Here is a 16,316-nt window from a genome sequence, read left to right on the forward strand (position 1 = left end):
GCAGAACGCTGATCATTTTATTAAAGATGAAAGACTTTAGACAGTTTTTCAACTCTCAGTAATGCCATAGTGATCATTTGATATATGGACCTGCAGCGGAGTTTAGGCCCAGACACGGCTAGTGACGTCAGACTGAACATCCGGATTGTAGGAAAGCCAGAGCTGTGGCTGACCATATAAGGAAATATGCACCAAGCTGACATCAGATAGACACAAGAGCAGAAAAAAACATTAAACTAAGCCTTTAGAACTGTGTAACATCTGGGATTAGAGCTCACAGCAGTTACTTTTACAGAAGCTTACCTTATTACTTGAACATTTGGCAATATTTAATATGGGCATCCATATTTGTAACATTATATATATGAAAGAAAACAAAGAAAAGCACATAAAGTTTCAAAGCCACAGCTCTCAGTACAAATGCTGCGTTTACGATAATGATTCAAATCAGTATAACTGCATTAGGTGCGAGTGAAGAGCGAGTTGAGTTCACTCTGCCAGTTTTTCTTCATGTTTTACAGACCTGCGTAGGAACCCTGAGTACCTTTCATTTTCAGCCTCCACCTCTTTATGACCACATCTCCAAGGATGAATTTACAACCTCAGCTTAAACCAAATACTTTCGCCCATCTACCTCTCCTCTAGAAATGGTCTAGCAGCACATCCTAAACTATCTTTGCTTGTTTTCTTGTTAAAGACATATCAACTAACAATGGCGAATATCACAAGTAAATCACTACTACTTGATGGTGACAGAAACACTTTTTTTTCTGAGGTGATCCGTAAATCCCTCAAATCAAACAAAGCTAAGCATGAACTCTGCGAGGGGTGGGGGGTGGGATGTCATCACGATGAAAACAACGGGACAGGATGTGCAGTTTTATGGCAGAGAGGTCAAGTGTAAGGCGACTGGTAGCTCCGCCCCCTCCAGACACAGCTGAAAGTTTTAATTGGTTGAAGAGGGACTGGAGCTAGTGGTTAATGATGCTGAGCTACTTATGAGTTAATAACTCTAATATCTGGTGGAGGTTTCTTTCACTCCATTAAATGGGCCTTAATTTGGGATGAAGTGCTCTGAACAGTTTCTAACTCCACTGAGGTGTGGGAGGTTGCCAGAAGTCTTAGCTTCTCCATCTTTTCCAAACCAGAGCGGTGAGTTTGAGTAGCACTGTGCAAGCGGCTGCTCATAAACAGCAGCGACGCGACGCCTTCTTCTTTTTCTGCTTCTCATGCCGGCTTTGTCAGTCTGTTTCTACAAGCCCCAGCTCTTTGTTTTTAGTCCTCTTCTCCCAAATTAGACCTGGACAGACCACATGAGGATTAAACTCGGGGCCCAGACACCAGCATGCTTCCATCCAAACATAAAATCCCCGGAGATGGGCTTTTGGCCTCACCACAGTCAAAGCGTCATTCTCCCAGAACATTTCCTCTCCGAGTCTGAATGTGAATAAAGGCTGTAGCAGGGGCCTGTGGTTGTTGTGGCATTTAAAAGCAGGATGCGGTGCTAGTGCTGCAGTAATCTTTCTGAGTCAGAATGGCTGAAAGGCAAAAGTCTCCATTGTGCTTCTGTGGGTCAGCTGCATGGTGCTAACGCCTTGCTGAGACTGTAAGGACTCTGGGGACTTTAGAGGACAGTCATATGCTATAAACCCAGAGCAATCACGCACTGTCTTTTAAGGAACCATTTTACAACCCATCACTGTCAGACAAAGTCCTTATAACACTGTCTTCTCCAGTAGAAACCACATAAATATGAGTTTACAGTGAAAATTGTCAAGATTTGAGAAGAACAACTGTTTATGAAGTGGCCTTTTAAGTTCTGGCGTCCTTTAAATGTCCAACATTACACTTTTGCGTCTGCAACCTCAGCCTTTTCTGAAGGTCTGTACCTAACAAGGGGAACAACAAACGATGTAGAACAACATTTCTCTAGACGCTGACCGTTCAGCTTCTGTCGTCTTTTCAGTACATATGATGGCGTGTCTCTGTTATTTATTGAGGATTAGGTTGTCATCCAAGGTGAATATTTCCTCTGGATTTAGTCCAAAAGTGGGACATGTTTTTCCTCCGTTTCCTTCTCCAGCATCCTCCACGCTGCAAACAAAGTCAGTATTTATTGTCATTGGTTAGGTTTTCCTCCATGGGCCCTCATACCTGTGTTTGTACTGTCCTTTGCCTTGACTTTCAGTCCAAACGCAGCCCAGGTGAAATCCTGAGCCTTTTGCTTCTAATTTGAGGCTCAACTCCCACTTTTAGAGCAGCGAAAAGAGTCACGTTGGATCTACACAATAGTTGTTTGTAGCTACTTAACAGATGCGACCTGCAGCTCAACAGAGGGCATTCATTTAATATGAGGGGAAAGTGAACGGAGTAAAGTGTTGAGTACCAACTGTGATCACTTTGTCTCGTCTTCCGTAGCCATTTGGTTTTACTTCAGCTGAGAACCTAAACTTGTGCAGGCAAGTGAAAGCAAAAACATGATGTAAGCAGCCTGTATAGTGTCTGTTTGCTGAACCAGCCCTCTAACACTAAACTTTAGATATATGCAGGTTGGTTTGCTGGTTATTTTCCAGGAAAGACTGTGATTTTGCCGGCTTTGGCCAGCCGCTCAATAATCTGGGCTTCGTAGTCTGCGTCGTGGACGCCGGTCTTCCTGAATTCTCCGGAGTAGCGGTTCTGTTCCCAGTAGTGGTGCCAGTTTCCACGGCTGTCTGCACCGAAACCAAACACGTTCACCTAGAGGAGAGCAGAAGTTAAAACAAGACATATGACACAAGTGCCACGTTGATGCAAATGCAGAGAGAGAAAGAAGAAGAACAGACCTCATCACAGACGTGCAGAGCAAAGAACAGCACTAGCATCCCAGTGGAGGGGTAGCGGCCATGATGTCTAGTCCAGCGGTCGTGGATGTATTTAAAGAATGCTGGGTTGAAGATCTGGACCTGGGTCATGGAGGGACATGTAGAGAAAGGGAAGATACCATAAGATAAAGTCTTATTCACTGTGAAATCAAAGCAAAAGTCCTACAAGAAAACTGTGGAATTTCTTGTTTAATTAAAAGTACCGCCTCGGGCAGCGAGACCTGCAGACCTCTGCTTCAACTACAAAGCCACATCGTTCCAACTTGAGTAAAATTCAAGCTCATTCCTCATCAAAATGAAGGAATGAGCTTGTTTGCACTTTAACACAGGGAAGATAACCCCGTGCATATTATAGACGCTGCATATTCCACCGGTCCCACAGAACAAGTTAAATTTTAATACTCCCTGCAGTTCTGATCACTGTGAAAGATTCAAGGACTTCTTAAGGGAATGAATGGTAATTAGACATTTATCATCTACCTCTAGGTGATACTCAAGTCTGCAACAAACTTGGCTTAGAGAGGCTGCTTAGAACCACATTTACTCCCCCACCCCACAGTGGGGGAGTAAGTCTTTTAAATCTATAATTTTGGGTCGGCCACAAAGATGCTGTAAAAAAATTTTTTAAAACAAATTAAAACTGAGTCTCTGACCAGGCGAAGATATTTGCCAAGTCTTCACATGACAGGGATTAGTCTGAGTTTATTTATTTTCACGGATTAAAAATACCCAAAAACGAGCAGATTAGTGAAAACAAAGGAAGGGTTTATAATCCAACTGTAATCCTTCATCAACAATGGGAATGGGGCGAAACAGTTGTAGCAGACCAGGTTCCCTCTTTGTGTGTGTGTGTGTGTGTGTGTGTGTGTGTGTGTGTGTGTGTGTGTGTGTGTGTGTGAGAGAGAAAATGGCCAAAATTAATTGCACTCAATGAAAATACATACCTTGTCTTTATCTACTCGGAGGAACTGCTTCACTGGAGCGTAAGTACTGAGAGGGAGAGAGAGAAATTGATTGACTACATTCAATCAGCACTTTATGTGATTGCTGGAGCTATGAATTCTGGATGATTGACAGCTGGCAGATTGTTCCACCCCAAAAACTCTCTGACTTCTCACATCTCCACTCCACGTGTCAGTGCATGTGTGTTAAGAAAATTTTATTTATTCCCCAAAGATACTCTTCCGTGTGTCTGTGTGCCCTGAAGTCAAATGGCAAGTTTCAACATCCCTGTGCTGCAAGCAGTATTTGACATGTCTTAATCCATGCTTATGCATATCTGCGTGCACGTGTCTCGTCTTACAATCGAATCTGGCCCGTGGACAGAGCGCTGGTGATCCAGACCAGATCCAGTGTTTTGAAGGGAACGAGCACGAAGCTGACGTTGGCTGCCAGGTTTTTGGCACTCTCTGGGTACATGAAGTGGTGAGTGGTGTGGCTGCCCGCGTCTTCCTCGTAGCCCACTGTGGGTGCCAGATTTATCCTAGGAGAGAGTGTGACGGGGGAACAGCGTGAGAGATGAACATCATCAGGTCACAGGCTGTTAGAAATTGCTGTGTGAGGCCTTGGGTTTTACCTCCAGCTGGACTCAAACTGGTGCCAAAGTACCTTCACATGGATTTAATTTCACACTGACTTGCCAAATTCCTGATGCAATTCCTGCTCATGTTGCTGGAATCAATTTCTTGAAGAATGACTTCATGACCTCATAGAGCTCAATATAGATACTAATTTAGGCTATTATGGGTCTATGACAGATATATTGGTATACAGATATCAGCTTGCGTGTTATTCAGCAATTTTGTAACTGATAAAATAAGTTTGAGAGCAAACAATACAGTTGTTTAAAATGTGCTTAACTTAAATAAAGTAAAAATAAAGCATGTCATAAAAGAAAATGGGCTCAGTTTGTCACACTTTACAGCTGAGGTGATTTCAGTGTTTCAGTGTTTTGCTGCTGAATGCAGTTTGATTCAAGGTCACACAAACAAGTTCTTCACCTATAGAGCGTTGTTCTCAGCGACTGTTTGTTTACTTGTTCTCTACATCATAGCACAGCTCCCATAGCAGTGAAAACACTTTACGTTTATCACAGCCACACTGTATCAAGTACACATATGCAGCGTATACAGTAATGTATATTATATGCAGGAAAATCAGTCAGACAGTAACTAATCGCTCAGCTGCGTTTGAGCCATTCATTGTATTTACAGTAGCTGTGACTCACTGTCTGGAGGAGTGATCCGTTTATGTAAACAGTTGGTTGCACTTGGAATTAAAAAGGTGGCTACTGACTTCACCTTACCATATGCCAGTGAACAAAACAGATGTTGTTCACACAGCAGGAGTTAAAAAGCACGCAGACAGGCGGTGGGTGGTGATAGTGAGGGGGACTTTTGTGGGTCAAGCTGGTTGAAAAACAAATGAAAATCAAAGCACAGCATTAAGAAATCGTAGCAGGAGATGGAAGTTGAAGGCTGCCCACACGGGTCTATTGAGAATGCAGCTCTAATGGATTCCATTGCCTATAGCAGGCAAAAACACATTATATCAGTCACTCCTGCTGAGTGTTTCATGGCACCGGCATGTGTCCTCGACACTAACTCGCGCGCAGTGCAGGAAACTACATATAGCTGTGCTCATGAGCTGGATTGTTTAAGAACAATCAGGCTTTGTGATCCGTCAATGCGGCTCGGAAACAGCTGGGGAGCAGACTGACACAAAAGGATTTATGTGCCTCTGTGCATGAGCGTGTGTGTGAGACAGAGACGCAGCCTATAAGTTCAAATGTCTCGGGACACAAACGCTGGGATTACTTTTGCTATCGCACACATATCTGCTGTTTGCTTCTTTGTAAGTACACCTCCCCATCCTGTACACACATGCACACACAATCTAGATGGCTATGATGATGGAACTTTAATGGCACATACTGTGCGGAGTGAGAATACAGTGTAATCCCCACATAAACTCTTTTTTCTTCTTCCCTCCAGCTGTCTCCCTCCTCTCCTCTCCCTCCTTCACCTCCAAGCTTTGGTCTTACAGCATAATTTTACTTCTTTGAGTCGTGCTTTTATCTAATAGTGCCCTGCATCCACTCTGTTTTGTCTTGCTCTGCTCATCTATCCGTTGCAGCCGTCTCTCACCTCATAATGTAGTTGTGATCATCAATGGTTGCGCCATATCTGGCCCCGCGAAGGTTCCCGGAGTTCCCCACCACAGCGCAGCGCAGGCAGCGTCCCGGATCCCACGAGCCGTACGGCGACCTTCCGGGAATCACCTGTGATAAACAACCATGATTAAATCAAGCAGACTGGAGGAAGCTACGGAGGAAATTAAATACATCACAAATACACATAAAACGACCTAAACTGCAGCTCAGACCTGACTGTGAAAATACATGCAGCTCTCAATATTGGGGTGAATTCTTTATGAGAATCTCCATGAAAAATACATGAACCACTTCAGCCCTAAGGGAGCCAGACTAAACCTACATCCTTATGGGAAAGCACTTTAAGTGCTTTGAGAGTCCGAATATAAAAAAGTCATACGGACGCGCTGGAGAGGAATGAGCCAGGTTTGAGATAAACCAAATGTCAAATAAAGACAATCTGCTCCCCCTCCACTCAGTCTTTGGACGGAAGTCTGAATTAATGACTTGGCTGATATGAAAGCACTACGGCAAAGGAAAGATGAATTAATAATATAAAATACCTGGAACAACCTCAGCAGCACCTGCTGGATGCTGTGGGGTTTAAACTGGGGCTGTAACATCTAGAGAGAGAACGAGAGAGAGAGAGATAGTTAGGATGTGTAGTTTCTCCTCTGCAGACAAATCATATCTGACAAGAGACTTTAAATTTAGTTACATTCTGTGTGCCCGTGTGCATGTGTATGCATGCACTCGCCTGCATTCAAGAGAAAATAAGCAGATGCTTGTGCCTAAGTGTGTGCGTGTGTGTTTAGGTAACAGCTACGTGTCAGACTGACAGGATGCAGTCAGACTGTGGTCAAAGGAGCTGAGGCATTGCCGTCCACATGTCAAAAACAAGCGGAGTGAGAAAATCTTTTTAAAAAAGAAAAGAAAGCAAAGGTTGTTTCAGAGTAAATTATTTAAAAAAAAGATTTGGTAAATGTAAAGGTGCACAGAAGAGAAAAAATAAGATCTAAACATAGCTCAGAGAAAGATGAAGAGAGGAGGAGGAGAGTGATACAATAGGTCGCTCTTAAGCTAGCTGTCTGTCAGAGGATTAATGGATAAATAACACCATAAATGTGAAGCTACTGGTGTTTTACATTGAAAAAAAAAAAACACCCTCAGATTAAGTTCCTGCCTTTGGCTACTGTGAAAATGGGTTTAATGCATTGTTCATCAGCTTGTCAGAAAACATGAATAATAATCTAAGCGCTTTAGCTTAAACAGAGTCCATTATAATTTTAATGAGGAAGGTCACTTAGAAAAAAAATAAAGCACGGCACCTCACAAAATTACCATACTTAAAAGCTCCACCATTTTACAGGGCACATTTGAAATGAGCACAGAAGTATCAGTCTACCCTCTGACCTGTGGCTGCTGACTTTTGAAGCCGTTTTAATGAGAAGCCTTAATAGCTTTTAAACCGGTGAACTTTAAAAAGTGCTTAAACCGTCTTGGCATGTTTGTCCTCATAATAAATGATGGCATTTCAACACACTATGGTAAGAGACCATGGGCGTGACTACTTCTTGAGTCCTTGAGCGTGCAAACTAGTTCCATCTATAGGCAAAAAAAGTAACAGCAGCACCAGCAGAACAATCTGGGTGTCACCTGCCACATGTGAAAATATTAATTTCTTGGTAAATGATTTGGTAAATTTCACTTAATCAAATACTTAAAAACAAAAACCGCCCCTCCAAACACTAACCAGATTTCCATCAACCTCAGCTCTGCTTTGATTTAATGGTAATTTTAAAATGTTAATCGCTTCCAGCATGTTAGCATCGTGACATTAGCATTTAGCTCAAAGCATTGCTGTGCCTAATTATAGCCTCTCAGTGTTGCTAGCATGGAGGCACCCTTCATTTTTAAAGCTTTAACTCACGAAATGCCCGTTTTTTAACTTATCCTTTAACTTCAAAGCTTTCTTGGGCAGGCACCAGTCGCTTTACATCGACAAGTGATCTTAAAGGGCATGAAGTATATTGAAGCCACATGTTTACAGTTAAGAAAAAAAAACATTGTTTGCTTTATTCATGTCAGTAAGAGTGTTTTTCATTTCTCTGGATCACGGTTTGAGTGCCCTTTTGTGGTATGATGATGCTTACCAACTAACAAACAGAAGTTGTCCAATTAAGAGGCAAAAAATAAATCCTGGCTCATTTGAGCATCTGCCAAACCACACAGGCAAATGTGCAATCATGCGTGAAAAGATAAAACAAGCACCTGCACAAATGTAAAAAAACAAAACAAAACAACAATCCATAAACAAAGAATGCAGTTTATGGCATCCTATGGATATCCATCAGGGTATTGGCAGCTGAAGCATGGCTCCTCCTATCCATAACCATCTTTTCTCTGTCTCTCCCACACACAGCAATTTTCATTTTCACACTCCTTTGTCACCCCTTCCTTTGCACCCACCAGTGCCCTTAATTCGCTTCTTCCAACACAGATCTCAGTCTTCAAGATTTTCATTCATGCATCTTCTCTATCAGCCTTTTTGCCCGCATGTCTAACTCCTGCTCTTTAACTTCCCCTTTCCGTTCTGCCTTACTGCTGCTCCTCTTGTCTATCTTCATCTCCTTTTCTCTCTGGGTTGCTTGTGCACGAGGCAGATCATAAGCCCTGATCAGAGTCCACTAATCTTTCTTTCACACCTTCTGACTTTGTTTCTCTTGCTGTTGCCTCTCTGCTATTGTGTCTTTGTCTCTGTTTTTCCAATCCTCCTTGATCCATCCATCCCTTTGCCTTCCTCGGTCTCTGACTGCATACACGATGCCAGAGCCAGCTTGGCATTCGATACCGCTGTTGTTCAGGGGCTACTAATTTTTGGCGTTTGTTTTCTGGCAGCATAGCTGGATGCTGTCGAGCTTCCTTCATGTCAGCCGTCTTCTGACTCCCAAAGTTTCCTGGCAACTGCATCCAAGGAACTCTAATTTTTCTTTTTCCATTGAAACAAGATTTCACTGCTGTTTCCAGAAGCCACATTAGATATTCAAAATTAGCCCTGTTATAAAATTAGAGACAGATGCCCAGTGTGCGAATTTTAAAAGAAATTACCTTAAAAAGTACAATTATAACATTGGAGAGTTTGTGTCTACAGCAACAGACTGAAATGCTTAAAATGTTTCTTTCACTGCGTGCTTGCATTGTGCCTCTCCTGAGGCAGGAGTACACATTTGCACATTAGGTTTGATTGAAGAGGTCCAATCACGAATACGCATTAATCGCTTGTTTTCATTTCTTTATAGCGCTGCTATTGGATTTGGGAATAAAAGAAAGTCGACCAATACTAAAAACAAACAAATCAAATAACAAAGGAGAAGTGTTTTTTTTCACTGGTTGCATCGGGTGCATAGACTTCCCATAACAAATCACTTTTGGACTGAAGAGGTTCTCTCAGAAGAAATAAAAGGAGGTAACTGACTAGGGAGCAGCTACACAGATGATCCCTACTGTGAATTGCTGAAGTCTGCCTCATAAAAGGCTTTACCAGGAAACAATGTCTTTTTCTGTTTTCTGATTCCCAAATGCAAGGACTGTAAGTCATCCTTACTTTACATTACAGCTTTACATTATCAAAGATAAATACTAGCTCGAAACACAACAATATAAAAAGCAGGCAAGACACTAGACAGCAAGCCATTATTACTCTTGAGGTCTGTGGCCATTCCTCTCTCCATTCTCCACCCAGCCATCCATTAATTCCTGTTAAGTTAAAATGGATGTATTGATTAGAGAGTGGAAATCTGCTGACTGCAGTGTGAGAGAATAAATATCGTGTAGTTGCTAAATAAGGCTTGCCTTTTAGGTTTGATGTCAATTCTTTTGAAAAAGTCAGAATTCACGCATGACTCAATTAAAGACTCTGGAGTATGTCTGCGATTGTAATTCTCAGCAAATTTCCACACAACTAATTCCAGCAGTCCAACAATTCTTGACTGTGATATGCAGGGTTTCTCTTTTCAAACAGATATAATATTCTAATTAAGTTCTAGTCAAGTTTTTATTCTCCGCAGTACCCTCTGCAGGAGAGGCCGCATGAATTTGAATGTAATTATTTACATGCCTTGTGATCACTCTGGGCAAATTGTTAAGCTTCATTCAGGGTGCTGTGACATTTTTCTACTCTAAATTTATGCAGACAACACGTAAACTGGCACTTTTCACTGTGTCTGCAGTAATTCAGAAACAAGGACAGCTGCCTGTCTACAACACTTATCTCTCCAAAGCCTGGTGAGTTGTCTTTGCCTTCATAGGAGGCTAATAAATATAATTTACATTATGTTCATTCTTACAATATTTTAAGGAACATTCTAAATTTAGAGAAAAATATGGAAACTCTCTATGAAGTTTCCAAATTTAAATGTTAAGGTATTTTAAGATAGGTAGAGTCCTCCCCATTAGCATTAGCAACGATTTTAACATATATGCCAAAACTACACTCCAGACCTCAAGTTAAGGGGTCTTCAAGGTCAGGAGTTCATGGTGCCAAACAAACACACAAGGTATATGCTATATATTAGAAATCAAGCAATAAAAACATTACATACGTGGTGTAACCAACACAAGTCGTTCATTAAAATGACTGCCTACAGTGGTCAAGCAATGTGACTTATTGGAAGTCCATTAAAAGCAGATGATTACATTTCTGGACTAATTAAATTCAGAAACCACATTTGATATAATTAAATTAATATAATTTAATATAAATGTATTTTAGATCTGCCCGTTCCTTTCCTATCCGCTCCCCCCCCCACGCCAGTTCATCACCACCCTGTTACCCTGTGTGACCTAATGACTTGGCAGCTGTTGGCCTGTGTTTGCAGTTTTTTGCCATTTCAGAGCTTAGCTGAGGATTCGGCTTTGAAATAAGAGTCTAACCCGGCCACTGAAGGACACTAAACTGGATGACACTTACTGCAGATGCACACAAACACATTTGCACTTAGATTTGAGTGGACATAGAGAGACAACGCATGTACGTAAATAGTTACAAACCAAACTAAAAGGAGGTTTACATAATGATCCTTTAAGTGCTTCCTGTCTCTCACACTTGACTAAAAAAAAAAAACTCATTCTGGGGTTTGTTTGTTTTTTTTTTACACATTACTATAAAACATTTTAAGGAAAACCCAGAGGCCAACCTTGTTTATTTGTTCCACTTTTCCACAAATACCATCACATATGACTGGCAGGGATACTTGAGAAGCATGTAGGACTTGTAAGAGGGGGATTGGTTGGCTCAGAGATGAGGCAGGATGAGGAGGACAAGATTATTATGTGTTACTCCCCCTGTGTTAGTGTTCTATAAACTTATGTCTTCCATGTAACTTGCAGCTCCCCACGCTCTCTATATACATAAATAGAAAGTGCTTGATAGTGCTCCAGACAGTGGCACAAAGTTATTTTTGTTTACTGTGGTTCAGAGGAGAATGATGCTATATGCTGTAGTATAATACATGATCTTATTATTGTGTTTCGCTTTATGAAGTTAGAAACATTAAATCACCCAAACGCAGTCTGCAGATTTAGTGTGGAGTATGCAAACCAGGTGTTTTACTCCAAAACAAGTAACTAAACCACATATACAAAAAAAGCAGCATAGCATTTATAAGTAGAACTTTAAATTTCTGATTTGGAAACTTCTACAATTTGCATGAACTTGTGGTAGCATGCACTGGATACCAATTTCCCTTCCAGTCAGGGACATCTGACCCTGGAACACCGAGATAAAGGGCTAAGAGCTCAGACAGGCGGTGGAGAACTTATTGCCCTTACTATTGCTGGATTTTTTCATGAATATTTATGAAAGTGAATTCAGATCCTGGCTTTAAATTATTTAATTGCTCACATGTAAATATACCAACAATCAAATGAAACCATTGTAAACATTATAAGTTTAACTAATGAAGTTGTTTTAAAGACTGTATGACACTGAGGGTTTCTGCCAGGAAAACTGTGGCTGCTGTAACTCGTGGAGGGATAAGTCGGCATTTTAATGAACACAAGTGAATGAATAGCTCAAGAATGGACAAAGTATGACTTCATAACATTTCTTTCTGGTTCCTTATGACTACGTTTTTAAAAAACAATCATTTAAAGTATTTTTACATGTGTGAAAACAAGAACGGTATGCTAATAAGACACATTAACTAACTTAACAGCTGTAGCATTTGTTCTAGTGCTTAGGAGCAGTGGGAGATTTAGCTCTGGCAGGCACAAACCCTGCTAATATTAACATCACATTGTATCAATCACGTATGGACAAACTATTCTGTTTGTATGTTAATTATAAAGCCAGACACTTAACATAACAACAGGAAGCAGTGGAATCAACTACGCAGGCTGTGTTCAAAATTCAACTAAAAGTTCATTAATCTTAATCTTATATCTTGCATGTTTATTCTATAATGGTTTTACAAGGGATTATGTGCTGTCACTTAGAAGGGGGCAAACAAACTAACACGATAACACCTGTTAATCAGTGAGCTTTAGAAGAACTGCTAAGAAGATTTTGTTTACTTTGGAAATGCCATGCTGTCTCCAGCCTTCCAGTCTTTGTGCTAAGCTGACACGCTCTTGGATAGAGCTTAATATTTACCGATTAGGAGCAATAAGTATATATGCAAAGAAGCTAAGCTATTAAACTCGTAGTATATTGAGGGCATAGGCTCTTTGCTTTATTCGAATATTGAGAAAAAAAAAAACATCAAACAGATGTCAGGAACAAAACAAACTTGCACATGTAATAATGCGTCACCACACCTAATACAGTACAGATTTACAAAGATGTAGGAGCCCTGGTTGTGGAGGTTATTAATTTTCCAGACTTTGAGATATGTTACAATAATTTACTGCTTTAGCTGATGTGAAAAAAACAAAACAAAAGAAAAACACTCCAGACTGTTACTAACTTACATAACTTTAGAGATTAAAGTTACTTACCACCCACCAGTAGTAGACATCAGAGGGTAACTGCATGTTGTCTCTTGTCCAAACAGGAGAGATATCCGGGTCGTAGTTTTCATCGAACCAATCAGAAACTCCAGGATCCCCGACACAGCGCGGGCAGGCACACGTCTTCTGCTGTGGGGCATCAGGTGATGACAGGCGGTGCGCACCCATGTAGCTGGGCACGAGCTTCACACGCCGTGACTCTTCCCACCCGGGTGGTTCCAGGTAGTTGAATCCGACGCCCCCGCGAAGGGACACGGACAAGAATAGGGAAGTGAGAAAGATGAGAACCAGGGAACCGAGGAGAACCCAGATTCTGCGGGAACATCTCACTCTGCCTCCTTTCTCTGCTCCACCTCCTACCCCAGTACTACCTCCACCTGTAACCATCCCTCCACTTAACCAAGGCCTGAGCTCTGAGATTCTGGGAGCTCCCCTGGATGCGCCCCCGCTCCAGGACCCCCAGCCCCAGCGTCTGTCCCGGTGCAGGGTGGAGGACGGTATGCGGCCCCCCCAAGGCCATGTCCCCACCCCTGGGCCTGCCACTGTCCCCAGCCCACAACTACCTCCTCCTCTTCCTCCTGTGCCTCCACTAAGCAACCACCACGGTCTGGTCACAGTGACTGGGACGAGCCACTGGCTGCCAGTATGGACCACACAATCACTCCCTTTATCGGTCTGTCAAAGACACGCACAAACACACACACAAAAATACAAAGGATAGTGTCAGAGTCGATCTGTCTCACAGTCAAGCTGTTCGCTCACCGGAGCTCCTACGCTTTCTCTATGTCTCCCGCTGGATTCTCTCTCTAACTGCTCCACAGCCATGCACTTGTCTCACACACTGAAACGCCTGAACAGACACGAACACACACACACACACACACACACACACAGGAGTCGCCGCTGAATCACACACAACTGGAGCCAGACTGCTTCAGAGGTCCTTTGTTTTCAGTGTGAGGTGATCTCTCTTTCAGCTTCGAGTACAATCCCAGCGTATTTGCACCTTTGTATCTTTCGTCCACTCCCTCCTCTTTTGAACTTTATAACTTTCCCTTTCCTGGCTTCCTCTGTCTGGATCTCTGTCACTTTTCCCTGCCTCTTTTTATTTGATTAACTGCAGTATCCATCGTCAGTGAAATCCAACAGCTGGATGCGGCAGGTCTTTCTCGTTTCCTCTGCCATCTGTGTGAATGTTGAGCTTGGCCGCAGCGCTGTGCTTTCTCTCTCCCTCCGTCTCTCTGTTTGCACTGAAGCGACGTAGCCAAAGACAGCCAGCAGACTAGTCGAGAGCGGTGGAGAGAGGGAGGGAAGAAGGAAGGAGGAGCAGCAGAAGGGAGGTGGTCTGCCCTGAAGGGTGTTCCATCACTGCTCTAGCCACCCTTGACAATAAAAAAAAAAAAATCCAGTTTTTCCTTTATTTTCTTCCTTTTGTCTTTCTATCAAGTTTCACCTCGCCCAGTGTCACCCTCTTTCAAGGTCTCTCCTTTTTTTCTTTTACCTTTTTCACTCCATTGTCTGAATCTGCCACTGAGGAACGCTGAGCTACTTGACTGAGAACAACTGCGTTAAGATTAAAGCTCTCCTCTGATGTGGCGCTTCTTTACGCTCTCCTCAAACACAACGTCTTAAAAGTTAGTATAGAAAGTTTCAGTTCTTTGTGTGTTATGATGAAATTGTAATGAAAAAGAAGTGTATAAAAAAGAACCCTTTGCGATAGTTTTCATCACACGCTGTAAAGGAATACAGCATTTCCTTCTATCACCTCACTGATGTTTCACCAATTTGGCATCCACAGTTCAGAAAGAAAAATCAGTCAAGAAGTCCTGTCACTGTTCATTTCAAACTGGTACAGATGTCAGATTTTTATGATGACTATTTGTCCATGGATGAGGCTGCGCCGTGGAAAGGCGAAAGTGGTGGATGGAGTGAGGCGCACAGGGCGTGATGGAAAAATAGACAAAACCAATCAGCCCCAAATCTCATCTTCTCTCCAGCTGGCTTTGAGAGGATGACGGGAGGAGGGGAGGGCGTAGCATCTGTCCTCTACCCCAGACTATGTGTGTATGTGCACATCTTATTTGCCTGTGATTTAATGTGTGTATGGTGCAAAGCTAGGTTTGCACACCGTCTGCCAAATGCACTAATTTAATTGTGTTCTACAGCTGTGCCAGTGAGTGTGTGTTTGTGTGCAGATGTTTTTGTGCATGCTCTGTTGGCTAGAAGCGTGAGTTTCATGGGGCTGGTGAGCTTAAGGTGGTTGCTGCTTAGCTCTAATCTGTTAAACTGTAATCTAAGGTTAGGACCCCTGCAGCGCCCACTTTATGCCAGCTGTCTACCCTGCTCATGTTCGTTAGATGCCCTAAAAACACCTGCTTTGCTCACCTGCAGAGAAAGTTATGCTTCTGTATTTCTAAAAAGCAGATGTTAATGTCTAAGTGTCTCTGGATCTTTAAACTGCAAATCATTGGTTCCAGCAAAGCTACGAAACTGGTTATTTCATGATCAAATGTCCGTATCTGGTTTTGTGCAGTGTGTCATAACTTTTAGCTCCCATGTCCAACAAGAAGTTTCACTTCCTCTTCAGCTGGAAGACCTGGAGAAACAGAGAAATAGGGATAAAAGAACGCCATTAGTCTCATTAACCGCATCGATATCTTTAATCTTCCTCTTTGATCCACTCACTTCAAGCCATCTCATTTAACCTCTTCCTTATTTCTGCTTTCTCTTCTCCCTTTCTTTTCATTCTTACTTTGATTCTGCTCTTCTTTCGTAATTTGTCTTTCAGACATTCACTCACTACAGACAAGGGCGAACATTTGGGGAAGGGGGGGGACGAAAGACTTGGTGTCCCCTGTTTCTGAGTGTCTTGATTGGAAGTGAATACATTTCAAAATGTCACTATGCTGAACTGGAAATGCTGAAACAGACTGACAGCATACAGATTGAAAGAGCGGGGGCAGAATACTAAGCAGAGAAACAGGCCCCTCATATAAACAAACTCCTGTCATATCGGCTGTCTTCTGTGTTTATTGCTGCTGTACTGGATGATCGCGCATCTGTGGCACATTTACTAAGCTCAATATAAAATGTCAGGTTGCACAATTTTGCATCACAGCAATATTTCAGTGTAGATGACTGAGAGAGAGACAACTGAGGCTACAGACTAATTAAGTCCTGCTCATTAAGGTTTAAACTCAGTGGGGTGTTTGGACACATTTCGCCCGTGTCTGGGAAATGACACAAAAAAAGCACAATAGAAAGTGTTTCTTGCTGGCGGATTGGTTAAACAAAAA

At 42.2% G+C, this 16,316-nt stretch overlaps 1 protein-coding gene across 1 annotated transcript; it reads right to left on the reverse strand.

Annotated features, from left to right (window-relative positions):
* Nucleotides 1-92: 92 nt before the first annotated feature.
* On the reverse strand, nucleotides 93-13,845 carry st3gal2 (ST3 beta-galactoside alpha-2,3-sialyltransferase 2). Its single transcript, XM_013915289.1, has 8 exons — nucleotides 13,783-13,845; nucleotides 13,009-13,695; nucleotides 6,576-6,635; nucleotides 6,008-6,141; nucleotides 4,165-4,344; nucleotides 3,806-3,851; nucleotides 2,823-2,942; nucleotides 93-2,736 (listed from the first exon to the last, which is right to left on the reverse strand). The coding sequence occupies exons 1-8, from the start codon at nucleotides 13,843-13,845 to the stop codon at nucleotides 2,563-2,565; spliced, it is 1,464 nt and encodes a 487-aa protein (XP_013770743.1). The 3' UTR covers nucleotides 93-2,562.
* Nucleotides 13,846-16,316: the final 2,471 nt, after the last annotated feature.

The sequence above is a fragment of the Pundamilia nyererei genome, unplaced genomic scaffold (genome assembly GCF_000239375.1).
Source record: "Pundamilia nyererei isolate P.nyererei 1_Seehausen unplaced genomic scaffold, PunNye1.0 scaffold00283, whole genome shotgun sequence".
In the NCBI taxonomy this organism is placed as follows: Eukaryota; Metazoa; Chordata; class Actinopteri; order Cichliformes; family Cichlidae; genus Pundamilia; species Pundamilia nyererei.